This window comes from Boleophthalmus pectinirostris, unplaced genomic scaffold (assembly GCF_026225935.1).
Source record: "Boleophthalmus pectinirostris isolate CB_2022bp ecotype Guang Dong unplaced genomic scaffold, ASM2622593v1 HiC_scaffold_21, whole genome shotgun sequence".
NCBI classification, from domain to species: Eukaryota; Metazoa; Chordata; class Actinopteri; order Gobiiformes; family Gobiidae; genus Boleophthalmus; species Boleophthalmus pectinirostris.
Genome location: NW_026571175.1, coordinates 20756912 through 20771189, shown reverse-complemented (window position 1 = coordinate 20771189; position 14278 = coordinate 20756912). Strand labels below are relative to the sequence as shown.

Genomic DNA, 14278 nt, shown 5'->3' with positions numbered 1-14278 from the left:
TGCCACTGAGGCAATAAGAATAAAGCAAGATAATCCCCCCCCCACACACACACACACACATATATATATATTTTTTTAAATAGACTGTATCTTTAAAGGGCCTGAGTTGCAAATAAATAGCAGAATGTACCAATAATTAGACACAGAAGTTAGTTATTCAACCCTCGACAGCTCAGAGTGAGTGAGAAGTTGATATAGTACTTATCATGGCAGGCCTATTTCAACCACTGACTGTAATATATATTAACAAACCAGAGGTACAATTTGCCTAAAAGTCTTAATTTTTATCAGATTTTCCCAAATTTGTGGTGTAAAGCGTAATTATCATCAACAAACTTTGCATGCTACGAACTCATATTAGTGTCTAAAATGTACAGTTACATGTTAGCCATAATAAAGTATGAAGAAACGCTTAATTCATAATGAACTAATAGTTTATCACTATTTAAGTAAGAATGATTAAGGCTTCGTAAGTGGTTCGGGTTAGAAGTTTGGATTTGGGCATCAATCACGTAGTTACTAAGCCTGAATTAATAAAAAATATTTGATGAATTAAGGCTTCACTGTGCTTGTCTTTAGTAAAGTATTTAATCATATGTTTAGTAATGTATTTAAATGTAAAATGATTTGAAAGGTTAACCCGAAGTTTTAAATAAATTTGATTGACAACAGGGATAGGTGAAACCACCTCCCAAAATGCAGTTCACAGGTCACATGGTCCAGTGACCCAGAATCCTGAGAGACACCACCACGAGATCAGTGATAGAAATGCAATATTACTGTGAGTGATAATGGGTTTTAGCTTCATAATGAACTTCAAATTCTATGTTCTTGTGTAGTTTATTGATGACAAGATTGTAGCCTATATATTTATTTTGATAAATATATATTTAGTTTGATAAATCATGATCTGTTGTGGTACCTGTTGTCAAAATAAAACCATATATAGTCAAAAGTGGAAATTCAATGCAGTTTCTCTTTCAGGGTCAGATCATCAGGGTCTCCCAATACAGACACTATGAAGGCCCCACATAGTCATATAGTTTGCCACCAACAAGCAGAAATACAGACTTTATGTTTTGTAGTATTGTCTTCTAAGTAACTATTTTTACCAGCATCAATAAGTGACATTTATTCTCCTTAAATTGACTTAAATAATTCAAAAATGGGTTGCTGAATATAAAACTGTGGGAAACACAAGGGCATGGATGCATTAGTTACTGGGTGTTAGCAAATCTTAGTTTCTGTTTGACTTAATGATGTTGTAAAAGATTGTATTTCAAATGAGGAACAATATTATTGTACATTTGAACATTAAGCAAAACTGATGCTCTTGTCTGATTGTTTGTTTACTCTGGCTTCTGGCTGACACTGTGGTATGATACATTCTCCGTTGCTGTGATGCCCTCCCCCTGTAGTGCAGAGGTGCATGATGGGAGCTGTTATAAACCTGAAGGACGGTAACACCTGTCACTGGGTTCAGAGATGTATTAAACAAACATGTGTCCTTGTGTTGTGTATGGATTAGTGCAGTGTTTGTTTATCACAGAGTTTTTCCTTTGTTTTGTTGTGTCCATGGAGCAACATCCTGACTGAGATGACGCAAATCAATTTAATATGTGATCTACAATGTGAATAAACAGCACACACCTGTTTATGGCAAACCAACTATCCATGGATTCAAGGACAAACAAAATATTATATCTTTTGAATTGTAAAAAAAAATCCTCAGTATGTTGTAGGAAGCTGAAGCCCATTATTCAGTTCAACACTACTATTAATACATCACACGCGCTTTACTAACTGGACAAGCTTTTCAAAGTGATACTCTATTGTCACCATTCAGTCACACCATTATCTGTAGTGGTAAACTTCTTTTTTAGCCACACCTGCCCTGGGACAGTCTGACTCTAGCCACTGTTCTACTTTCACCCCTATAACAAGTCAGAAATGAGAAATTATTCATGATGTCTGAGAAGTCAAAACAGCTCATTTCTTGTATTACTTTATACTATATATATTTTTTATACTTTCCACAGAAATTTAACCCTAAGGTGAAGGGTCCAAAACCATCTATTCTTCATGGAGATTATATTGCTTTGCCTGGAAACAGAAAATGTCTATAGTGCACCTTTACAAAAATGTAACCCAACACCTTAAGTTTTTTGCCTAAGCGGCCAGACCCTTCTACATTTTGTTTGAATCCAGAAGGGACTAGTAACAGACACTTGAGTGTGAAAATCCTCCATTCAAACTTGAGATGATCTAACCACAGCTGCTAATTTGTAGATTGTGTCTCTCAAATGTGGAAGACATCTCTCCAAAATTCTCATAACATTTAGAACAAAATACATAACTTCTTTTACCTGACATAAGTAATAGTTTTGTGTTTTGATAGTTGATTCCACACTGTTTCTCAGTTCTTTATGTAGATTTTTATTTTTTATTTTTTTAAGTTTAAGCAGTCTTGTTTGTTTTTAACGCAAACAGACTATGCACCTTTCTGATTAGTTAATCTACCTGTCAATCATGTCTACTGAAATCAAGAAGACAGTATATGGCTCCAGTTCCCCTTGTCTTTGTAATGATGCCAGGTATTTAATTTTTACCAATTGTGTCTTTCCTTTTGCCTTACAGGTGCTTTGTGCTGTGCTGTGAAGAAACCACCACCATCTAAACTGCATTTTACTCAAGAATAAACCCACACAAAAGAAGACAACAACGTGTGAGAAACGTAGCACTTACATTATCATCTACAACTTCCATTAAATCCAATTCAAGATGGCCCCTAAGAAAAAGGCCTCTCGTCAGAAGAAGCCAGTGCTGGAAGCTGAGTCTCCTGCCCCTCCCCTGGAAACAGTTACTCCGCTGAAGGTGGAGAGCCATGGAGATGGGGTGGTGGTTGTGGAGAGTGGGGTAAAGAAGATCGAGCAGATGGCAGCGCTGGATATTGCCCAGCTGAACAGCCTGAACCTGCCCCTGCCTCCGCCCGTCATCAAGCCCGGAGAGAGAGGCCTGGGGCTGGGCAGCGAGCTCACACGTCCCCTGCACGGCTCTGCTCTGCTGGAGGAGCTCAGCAAAATGAGACAGGAGAAGTGAGTAAGATAAGGTTTAAGAGGACCTTGATGGCTCAATAGGAGTATGGACAATTATGCAAAATATGACTCAGGTGACAGTTCACACCTTAGTTGGTTGGTTCAATGGACTTAAAGGTCCCACATTAACCTATTTTCTGGTGTATTGTATAATGTTGTTTCTTTATCAAAAACATACTTGGAGTTGTGTTTTGTTTTATTCACACAGGTTTAACACACAGATCCTGCATATTTATGATGTGTTTTTGTCTCAAACAGATAACACTTTGTTCCAACTTATGATGTCATGTGGTAAGACAGGAAGTGCTTCACTATGTTTTAACTCCATACACCTTCTCTTGAATAATTTGGATGATTTCAACCCTGGAATTGCCAATCTCTACTGAATTTAAAAATTCAGTAGAAAACTACCATTACATGACCTCACAAAGTGGAACAGAGCATTTTGAACTTTGCAAACATGTGTGAATGAAACAAAACACAACTGCAGTTATGTTTTTTGAGGAGGTAACAACATTCTAACATGGCTTAAATCTCACAAGAGTCAATTTTGCATAATATAGGACATCTAACTGATAATAATCATAGCAGATACTCCTTACTATAAACAACAAGGGTATGTTAATTTCAGTGTAGTTAGCTCCATTCACACGGATATAAGGCAGCGACTTACCAGAACCCTGTCAGAGCTGAAGAAGCTTCTAGGGTGGTAAAGCATATTCACAGTAAAAAAAAAAATTTAGATTTCATTTCAGAATTCAGTTTATTTTGCCTACCCGCCTGGTTACCTGAGGGACTACTCAGACAATAAATAATCGAAGAGATCTGTAGACAGTAGGCTATGATGTTGGCCTATAGTAGTCAAATGGTGTATCACTGTTGCATTCATATGTTATATATACACTACCAGTCAAAAGTTTGAGCTCATCATCTCATTCAATGTATTTTTTTATGTTTACTACTTTCTACATTTGATATACACCAAAGACATCAAATATATGAAGTCGGATGTATGGATTTATGTTGCAAAGGAACAAAAAGTTACATAACTACCCACCTTTTCCTTTGACAAAAAATATTTAGTAGATTTTTTTTTAACTATTTTTCTTTACTAAATAATTCCATATATCTTGCTTCATATATTTGATGTCTTCTGTATTTGTCTAAAATATAGAAAGTAGTAAGAAAAAACTGAAAACAACTTTTGACTGGTAATGTATATATTTTTACGCTGTATTTACCCCTATTCTCTCCTCGGTGTAGGTTCCTGACTGACCTGGAGCTGGCCTGTAAAACCAAAGCCTTTGATGTTCACAAACTGGTGATCTCCTCCATCAGTACTTCAGGGAGATCCTTGCCAAAGATCCGAACATGAAGAGACTCGAGCTGCCCTCTCTCTCTCCTCTCGGTATGTCCATATTATATTATAGACTATAAATGTAGTTCATTTAAAAGTGCACTGTGTGACTTTTCAACAACTTTATAACATCTGCTTGTTTCCATGAAGATGTTTGTTTGACTAGATTTTTTCCACAGTATGACCTTAAAGTTATTGTCAGGTCTGTGGAGATGTGACCTGACTCAGTAGAATGCATGCTTTTCAGTGGTAATGAAACAAATTCTAGATATTTCTTTAATGCCAGACTGTGGAGCATTCTTAGCCTTATTCATCAGCTGGTTTCACTTCGTGGAAACCATCTGACCTCGCAGCATTAGGATTCCAATCGCTGCTGTTTGGTCGTGACGTCTACCGGGTGCTCAGGAGTATCCAAGTAATTGTCGGCACAACAGCAAACAAAGCAGAGAGTGAACATGTCTGTCAACTATCATGTTTGTTTCTGCGAGGTAAATTTGATAATTAAAGGAGCAATAAAAAAATAAAAGTTTGTATTTGACAAAGACTGCGTATGAAGTCAGCTATCGCTGAGCTGTCCGGTTGGTTCAGCTGTTTGCTGATTGGCCGGTGCGCAGTCTACAACTTCCGGGGTTCTTGAAAACTGTTAGTGTATTCCAATTCCTGACCTAGTCGCTGGAGAGAAATGAAATTGAGCGGAGGCATTAGGTGATGCCAGCCTGGCTAGAGCATTCTGGAAAAAGCTATGGTTAATGATTAAATTTTTATACAGCGCATTTCCATCTTCAAGGCACTCAAAGCACTTTACATTAAGGAACCATTCACACACACTCATACACCAGAGTACACAGACACTAGGGGCACGGTGGGTTAAGTGTCTTGCCCAAGGACACAACCTCAACCTTCATCCATGGAAGCTGGAATCGCACCACCAACCTGTGGGTCAGTGGAAAAAACACTATGCCAACTGAGCTACTGTTGCCCCCGATAATATTTCAAATTAAGAAATACACAGATATAAAAAGAACATATTTGGCAGAACTTAGACCAAAATGTATTCTTCAAGACCATTTATCACAAATTTATCGCATATATTTCAGTCATCATATATTTCAGTTGGCAATTTGGAGCTGTAATTTTTATAGTAAATCCTTGAAAGGACCAACCACTCCTAGTGCTTCTATACCAGTCATCTCTGGGGGTAACAGAAATAACTCTTGCTAATCACACTCAAGGGAGCTTCAGAGTTCATAACAGCAATGTCTAAAAAAGAAACCTGGTTCAGACAGATTCATGGTAGTGGACTAGCTTTGTGTTGGTTGTATTGTCTGCCAACGTAAATTCAGTGAGGTACAGCCAGGTTTGCTCTGAGTGCTGCCTTGATGTTGGTGAATGGGTAAAAATTATTGCTTTAAAGGTGCATTGTGTAACTCTGCTAGTGGAGGGTCCATCAAATGCTTGCCTTCATGGAGATGTTATTCCTTTGTCTGGAATATTTCACAGTATGGCATTAAACTTTTCTATCTTCATAGAGACCAAACCAGACCAAGTTACAGGTCAGATCTGTGGAGAGGCAACCCCGCTCACAGTCAGAATACCTGTTTTTCTAGATATTTTTGAGCAATAAAACCATCTGTATTGAATAAAGGTAAGGTGGAAATGTTTAATGTCATACTGGAAAATGCCAGGCGAAGCAATTACATCTCCATAGAAACAAGCAGGTGAAGGACTCTCCATCAGAAAAGTTACACAATGCACCTTTAAGACAGTTGGTATGGTTAAGAGCTATAAGCATTTTGTGCTATTATTACTGGCTCTGACCCCTCTAAAACATTGAAAAAAAGAAAGAAAGAAAAAAGTATGGCACTGCTGCCATAAGTGATATTGTATTTATATGGATATCCCTCTATTTAATACTGTTGATTTAATTTCTAGGTTTGGCCAATGTCATCACTTTTGCCTATCTGGGTCGCGTGCACATGTCACTGTACACCATTGGCTGCACCGTCTCCGCCGCTGCAACGCTCCAGATTCCGCAGCTGTTGAAGATGTGCATGGACTTCCTCTTGGCGGAGCTGAACGTGCAGACGTGCGTTTACATCTGGAACATCGCCGCTGCCTACGGACTGAGAGCCGTGTGCGACGCCGCTCGCAAATTTGTGCTGGAAAACTTTGTGCAGTTTTCTGAGACGCCGCTCTTCACCCAACTCACCCTGGAGCAGATCACTGCTTTTATTCAAGACGATCACCTGGTCCTGCCCTCTGAGGTTACTGCATTTCAGGTAAGAACAGTAACCTAGCAACACGCATGTTTTGAGACTGGGGTTTCAGAACGTAATTGACATGAACAAAGAAACATTGAACATTTTATATAAAAATCTTTGCAGAAGAAATTAAAGTAAATAATTGCAGCCCTGGTGATTTGATAGCTCCAAATAGAAATAGAGTTTTGATTCAGTTGTGATATATTGTGCAAGCCTATTTGAGACACTGTATTTCCTATATAGAATCTCATTAAAGATTTGGTTCTTTAGGTACAATGAGCCTGGACCAGGCAAAACATTAACATCATCATGAGCTGCACAAAATAATAATGAAAATGCAGTATTTAATAACTATGTTACAAACCTGTTGGCAATGGTAATACATACCTAAGGTTCAATTTACATTAAAACAAAACTGTAAAGTAGTTACATAGTGCACCTTTAACCAGGATAAAATTAATTTGCTCTTTTAAATTTGCATTATAACTTCCCTTCACTTCACTAAAACTCTTTCACTGGTTGGTAAACAGATACACGACATTCAGGGACCAACAAATCAACGTCTGGGGAATTCCTGAAGCTGAGGCTAAATTCAACCAGGCCTAAAAACAGACCTCAGACCAGCTGCTCACATCCACTGTCAAGTTTAAAGAGTCAATGAGGGACATTCTTTTATAGATATATTTACATTTACATTAGCTACCCTGAATAGACCCACAGCTGAAACGTATTTTGATCAGTGCCACATTTAAAAAACGCAGGCGGTGCTTTGAGGATTATATTTAACACATGACTACAGTTCTTCCTAAAGTAGTAGTGCTTAGCTTGTGAATAGATTCATTAATTAAAAGTAGCACTGACTAATTGGCTGACCATGCACGATGACGATACTTTGACTTTAAGTATCTGACGATGCCCGATATCCACTGACACAAGAAAAATATATATTTATAATTAATTTTCTTCAAACTCAAATAGTGTGTGGCAATAAAAAATTCTGATGTGTTTTGTAAAAATACAAGTTTAATATTCTGAAACCTTTTGGGCATCGTATTATTCCAATTTACAGACCAAGATGGGATATCGGCTGAATCGATATCTCGGAAGCCGATATCTGATCCAACATAATTTTCAATATCAATGCTGATATCTGATACCGATATCCGATATCGATACCCTACTTATTTAGAAGATATTATGTTTTATGTTGACAATTAAATTTACTTTTTCAAATTGGTTTTTGAATAGTATAAGTCGCACTCGCCCTCATTGATCCCACTAGGAGAAGGACAAGGGCGCAACAACACAATTCAAACCATCAACCTTGTCTACCTGCTGAAGTTTTGTGCCACCATTAACTAATACATTAACTTTATTTGACTCTATTTAGTATGTTAATGGTATTCAGATTGTAATCAATATTCTAGTTAAATGGTTTAAATTTCTGTTGTTCAAAATTCACACCAATTTATTTCTTTTTCTTTAAAAAACTGGTCTGTCTCTATAAAGCTTGGTTTTATATTTCTGTCTTTTTGGAGTCAAGCAGGAATCTTGCTTTGTGCAGTTTGATTCTTATTTCCTATTTTTGACAGTATTTCTGTTCCATAATTGCTACATTTCCCTGATTAAAGACAACAAAAGATTCTCTTATTTTCATATTAAATAAAAACAACACCTTTACATGGACTTAGATCACAGTTCTCCTCCTCTTGTCATCTTCTGTCTGTAGCTGGTGATGAAGTGGCTGGACTTTGACTCTTCTCGTCAGCCCCACGCTGCGGAGCTTCTGTCTCACGTGCGCTTTGAGACCATCCCAGCCTCGGAGCTGGTCAGTCAGATCCAGCCCGTACCCAGGATGATGCTGGACCCTCAGTGTCACCGCCTCCTGGTCGACGCCATGAACTACCACCTGCTCCCATATCAACAGAACACACTGCAGTCGCGCCGCACCCAGGCCCGTGGCAGCCAGCCCACCCTGCTCACTATCGGTGGGCGCCCTTCTCTCACTGAGCGTGCTCTCAGCAGAGAGGTCAGTCATGGACTTTTAATGTTTAGATTGACAAAATTATCATATTATTATTTTATTTTATTCCTGTACAGTTACTATCTTTATGAGAACCATCTGCTGCTTCTGGAAATTTGCACTTAAGTGTGCATCAGATGGAAAAGAGCATTTTTATTTTTGATTCTCTTTTCTCAAACAAATAACACCAAGTTCAACATCCTAGATAACCCCAAAATATGTGGCTTTCCAGGTAACACTGGCGATAGACCAAAGTGTATCTGAAATAAAACTGGTTTAAAGGTTCTTTATTAAATAAAATGGACCCTCTTCTCTGGACTGTGAGCTGTGTGAGCTGTGAGGGAGTTGTGTTTTGTTTCATTCACACATGTTTGAGTAAGTCTTTATCTGTCTACATCTCCAAAGATCAAAATTCTCTGTTCCACCTTCCACCTGATTTCATAAAGCAAAAGTGGTCCAGTTTACAGCTCATTTGACCTTAGTTCAGTAGAGATTGGCAATTCCAGGACTGAAATCATCCAAATGATTCTAGTGAAGGTGTTTGGAGTTTAAAACATAACAAGTTGGAACAGAGTTTTTTTTGTTAGAGAGAAGAACTCAGCCTAAATATGTAGGATTTGTGTGTTAAACATGTGTGAATGAAACAAAACACAACTCTATGTGTGTTTGTGATGAGAAAACAGCATTATAACATAGATCAGAGAATAGCCACCTCCATCATATTCTCTAAATGAGTAAATGCAATGTAAGTGGACACATCTGTTTCCCTTGTGCCCAGGTTCTGTGGCGCGACCCTCGTGACGGGACGGCGAGCTGGAGGCACCTGACGCAGCTGCCGGCAAAGAGCTTTAACCAGTGCGTGGCGGTGATGGACGGGTTCCTGTATGTGGCCGGAGGAGAAGACCAGAACGACGCTCGTAATCAGGCCAAGCACGCCGTCAGTACCCTGAGCAGGTAATGGAGGGTAATGCACTGAAGAGTGGAGGGCATAACTAAACACAAGTACATGAAGTACTCCAAACTATAACCGCTCAGGAAGTATATGTAGAGAAAAAGGAATACAGAATCCAACACTCACCATATTGGAACTAAACTGAGACTAAACCCATGCTAAACCAGGACTAGACCAGGACTCAAACAGGACCAGAGTGTTCATCAGCACTAAACTAGCATCATCCGTCACCTGCTTGTTTTCCCGGAGCTGTAATTGCTTTACCTGGAATGCCCCACACTATGGCATTAAACGTATTTATCTTTCATTTACTCAATACCCGCTCCCAGGTCATTTGACCTGTAACGTGGCTTGGTAGCATCATCTCCTTGTCTCCATAGAGGCATACAAGTTTAATGCTATATGGTGGAACATTCAAGACACAGCAATGGCATCTCCATCACAAGAAAATCCAAGATAAATCTAAACTAATTGTTAAAATGTCCACAATGTTGTCTTTATTTATAGTTTTATGTACACTCCTGGTCAAAGGTTTCAGAACACCACACTTTTTCCAGTTTTTCCTGTTTACTGTTGACCAAAACATATTCTAAACTTTTAATTCATGAAAGTGTCCACCTTTGGCAGATCTAACAGCTGAACACACTCACGGGTCGTACTTTTTACAATAGAAATCAAATATTCTTCAGAAAGTTGTTCTGAAATCTGTTGCAGAAGTTCCCATAAATGTGTGGCACTTGTAGGTTTCTTGGCTTTCACTCTTCTGTCCAGTTCAGCTCAAGTCTGGAGTCTATGCTGGACACTCTGTTTTCAAGCTTACCATCTTGTTCTTTTTTCCTGAGATAGTTTTGGCAGAGCTTGGACATGTGTTTTGTATTTATTTATTTATTTTTAATCTTTTTAACCTCTGGCTGTGCAGTACTTACCTTTGTACCATTTCAAGCTCTTCATTGCAAAATTTGGAAAAATAAGGGTGTTCTAATACTTTTGACTTTTGAGTGCAGCTGAGTATTTTTCTTAAAGCTATATACTTTTATTTCACCACTTTTTAAACATAATTTATGGGAAGTGTTGTGTATGTTACTGTATAGCCCAATTAAATGAACAGTCAAATGAATTTTTTGCAACCTTATTAACCATTAACCATTCATCACCTTCTCTTCTGTCTTCTCCCTGCTTTAGATATGACCCTCGCTTCAACACCTGGCTGCACCTGGCCAGCATGCGTCAGCGCCGTACGCACTTCTCCCTGGCTGCCTCTGGGGGGCGCCTGTTTGCCATCGGTGGCCGTAATGTGGAGGGTCTCCTGGCCACGACTGAGAGCTACGTGCCCTCCACAAACACCTGGCAGATGAAGACCCCCATGGAGGTCCCCCGCTGTTGCCACGCCAGCTCCACCCTGCCCTCTGGAGACATCCTGGTGACTGGAGGCTACATCAACTGTGCCTATTCCCGCTCTGTGGCCTGTTACAAGGTTGACACTGACACCTGGGTGGAGAGGGCCCCAATGGAGACGCCCAGAGGCTGGCACTGCTCCGCCACGCTGGGAGGAAAGGTGTACGTGGTCGGGGGAAGCCAGCTGGGGCCTGGAGGGGAGAGGGTGGATGTTCTGTCTGTGGAGGTCTTCTCTCCTGAAAGTGGCAGCTGGAGCAGAGCCGCCCCATTGCCCCTGGGTGTCAGCACTGCAGGTAGGATTATATAGACATAATCGTCAACTAATTCAGTAATAGGGTAATCGTTAACTGGTTGATAAGCACACTCAAAACATACCATGAGCTAACAGCAGAGGTTTTATGACTCCAACAGCACAGTAATGACATGAAAATGAGAATTTGGTACATTTCATATTTTAGATGAAATAGTTTGGTTTCTTGGCTCGACAATGTTTTGAAATCCAGATGGTTTGACTGCTATCCAGAAATCATTTTCAAAATTACCTCATATCAGCTTTACCTAGGTAAAATTTTTCTCATATTCAGGGGCCTTTCGTGTTCTAAACAACTAATCAATTCATTGTAAGAATAATCATTCGTTGCAGCTGTAAATATATATATATATATACATATACATATACATATATATAAAATTGTAGGATTTTTTATTTGTTTTGCTTGTTGAACATAAAGGCAACATTACAAATATGTTGTCCCATGGGTTTATAGGTTTGCCTGCTATTATAACAAGGATGTTTTGTGGAAGGCAAAATAAAGATAGGTTGGGTGTAAATTCTTCTTCACAAACACAATAAGCTCAAAATGCTTTGCTCCACCTTTGTTCCGATTCCAGGACTGAAATTATCCAGATGATTCTAGTAAAGGGGTATAGAGTTTCAGTGGAGCTTCTCCTGTGTTAGTGTTTTTTGTTTGAGAGAAGAACTCAGTCTAAACATGCAGGGTTTGTGAGTTAAACATGTGTGAATGAAACAAAACACAACTCCAGATATGTTTTGATTATAGCATAGACCAGAAAAGAGCTTAATAAGGGCCATTTTAACTCCTTACATTATTTTTCCTCTGTCCCAGGCCTGTCTGCTCTGTCTGAAAAGCTGTTCCTGTTGGGAGGCTGGAACGAGGCGGAGAAGCGTTACAAAGCAGCGGTGCAGAGGTACGACCCGGGCACAGACAGCTGGTCCATGAGTGAAGACCTGCCCGAGGCCACTGTGGGCGTGTCCTGCTGTACCCTGAGTCTGCCCCCACGAAATACCCCCAGAAATGCCCCTCGCCGCCAACACCGCAACAACCCGGGGCACGAGACCCAAGAACCCAAGAACCGGAGCAGAGAAAGCAGCCAGACCCCCGCCCTGATCAACACAGCATAGAGAGGAAGAGATGAAGGAAATAGACTTTACAGATGAGATGGGATCTGGAGAACAAGGCCACTATCAGTTTAATCTTATGTCAATATCTGTGCATCTGTGTTTCTTTAAATTACACGGATTTGGAATATTATTGTTACTTTAATTTAATTATTTATTTTATTATTTATTTAAAGGTGCAGTAACTTTTGGTGGAGGGTCTGCCACCTGCTCGTCTCCATGGAGATTTTATTGTTTTGTCTAGAATGACCCGGTATGGCATTAAACATATCCATCTTGCAACTACTCAATAACATGGGTTTTATTGACCTCAGTAGAGATAAATAAGTAAGTGTAATGCCATATGGTGGACATTCCTGGCAATACCTCCATAGAGAAAAGCAGGTGATGGACCCTCCACCAGAAAAGTTACCCATTGCGCCTTTAATCCAGGCTAGATGTTCAGTGATTGCAAACTATAAAGCCAAAAAAGTAAAGTAAAAGTCCTTTTCCACTTTAATGTTAAATTCTAGTCTATAAAATACTGTAAATGGCTGCATCTATTACATTAAATATAGGATTTTTTGTAAAATCTTGCAGCCCTTTGACCCAATTTAAATACAGAAGAAAATGTCATCTATTCTAAACATTTAGAAAACACAAATGTAATGTACGTAAATAAAATAATCATTTCAATGCAGTAGTTGTTATAATTATGAGGTATGTAATTAATTATGTAATCGTTAAGTATTTATTTACACCAGCAACGATGCATACAGTATAATACATAACGCAGTATATGTTCATAAAATTTTAAATAAGCTTGCATTTCACAGTTTATGAAAGAAATTTTGGATTTCTGTTACCGGGCAACAAGTGTTTCCATGGTGACTTTTTTTTTTTTTTTTTTTTTTTTACATTTATTTTAATATTTCTATGGTAATACTTCAGCTTCTAGACAGTATAGTGTTTCCATGGAGACTAAAATCCACCGTCAATGTTGCCTACTACATTTGAAAATACTGTAGATATGTTTATGCTTCCAAGTATAAAATAAAAGCAGATTAAAAGTAAAATACGATATAAAACGTATTTTGTAGTGAAAGAGACCCTCGATGTGGTCCAAGAGTTCTCAGAGAGCTTAAGTTTGAAAATATTTTTATGAGATGGTTATGGGACGCATATGTCATTAAATTGGATTCTGAGCTGTGATTGAGGGCCATAGTGGAAAATAAAGATGGGAACAGTGGTTTTCTATGTCTGAAGCAGGTTTGAATTTAGCATATGACTGTGAATCTAGTTTGTATTAAAAATGTAAGTACTGAATAAATGGCAATTATGTCTGTCAAAATAAAATGAGCCATCTACACTTAACAAAAACTGCAATAGAAAAACCCAAGGGTCTTGACTGTTTTCCAGATTACAAGCCATACAAATGCAGTATTGTTTATTACTATTAGGTCTTTGTGTAGTTGAAAAAAAAAAAAAAAAAAAAAAAAAGGTAGTTGTACAATCCTGTTTTGTAAGTGCAATGGAGAGAATTAATGGAGGATAAAATGTGAAAGACAAAATTAAATACACTAAAATGGCAACAAAATTATAAAATTCTAAGACTATGAAGTGACAAATGTTTCAGAAAAAATATTGGGAAAGTAAAACTTTAATGAGGCATAAAAGTGATCGAAGTGTACAATAATTGAAAAAATCCAGTTTGGTAAATGTGGATTTGTAAACTGAACAAGTAAAATGTGCAGGTGGTTTTAATTTGGAAATAAAGCCAATTTGATCATACAATA

At 38.5% G+C, this 14278-nt stretch overlaps 1 protein-coding gene across 1 annotated transcript in view; it reads left to right on the top strand.

Moving 5' to 3' along the window:
* The window catches only part of klhl43 (kelch-like family member 43), a 20472-nt gene extending 6194 nt beyond the window's left edge, over positions 1-14278 (top strand). The window contains 8 exon segments of the mRNA XM_020932754.2: positions 2638-3095; positions 4359-4426; positions 4429-4503; positions 6385-6731; positions 8443-8742; positions 9515-9690; positions 10871-11376; positions 12211-14278. Of these exon segments, the coding sequence (XP_020788413.2) occupies positions 2782-3095; positions 4359-4426; positions 4429-4503; positions 6385-6731; positions 8443-8742; positions 9515-9690; positions 10871-11376; positions 12211-12506 (2082 nt within the window). The 5' untranslated portion in view covers positions 2638-2781 and the 3' untranslated portion in view covers positions 12507-14278.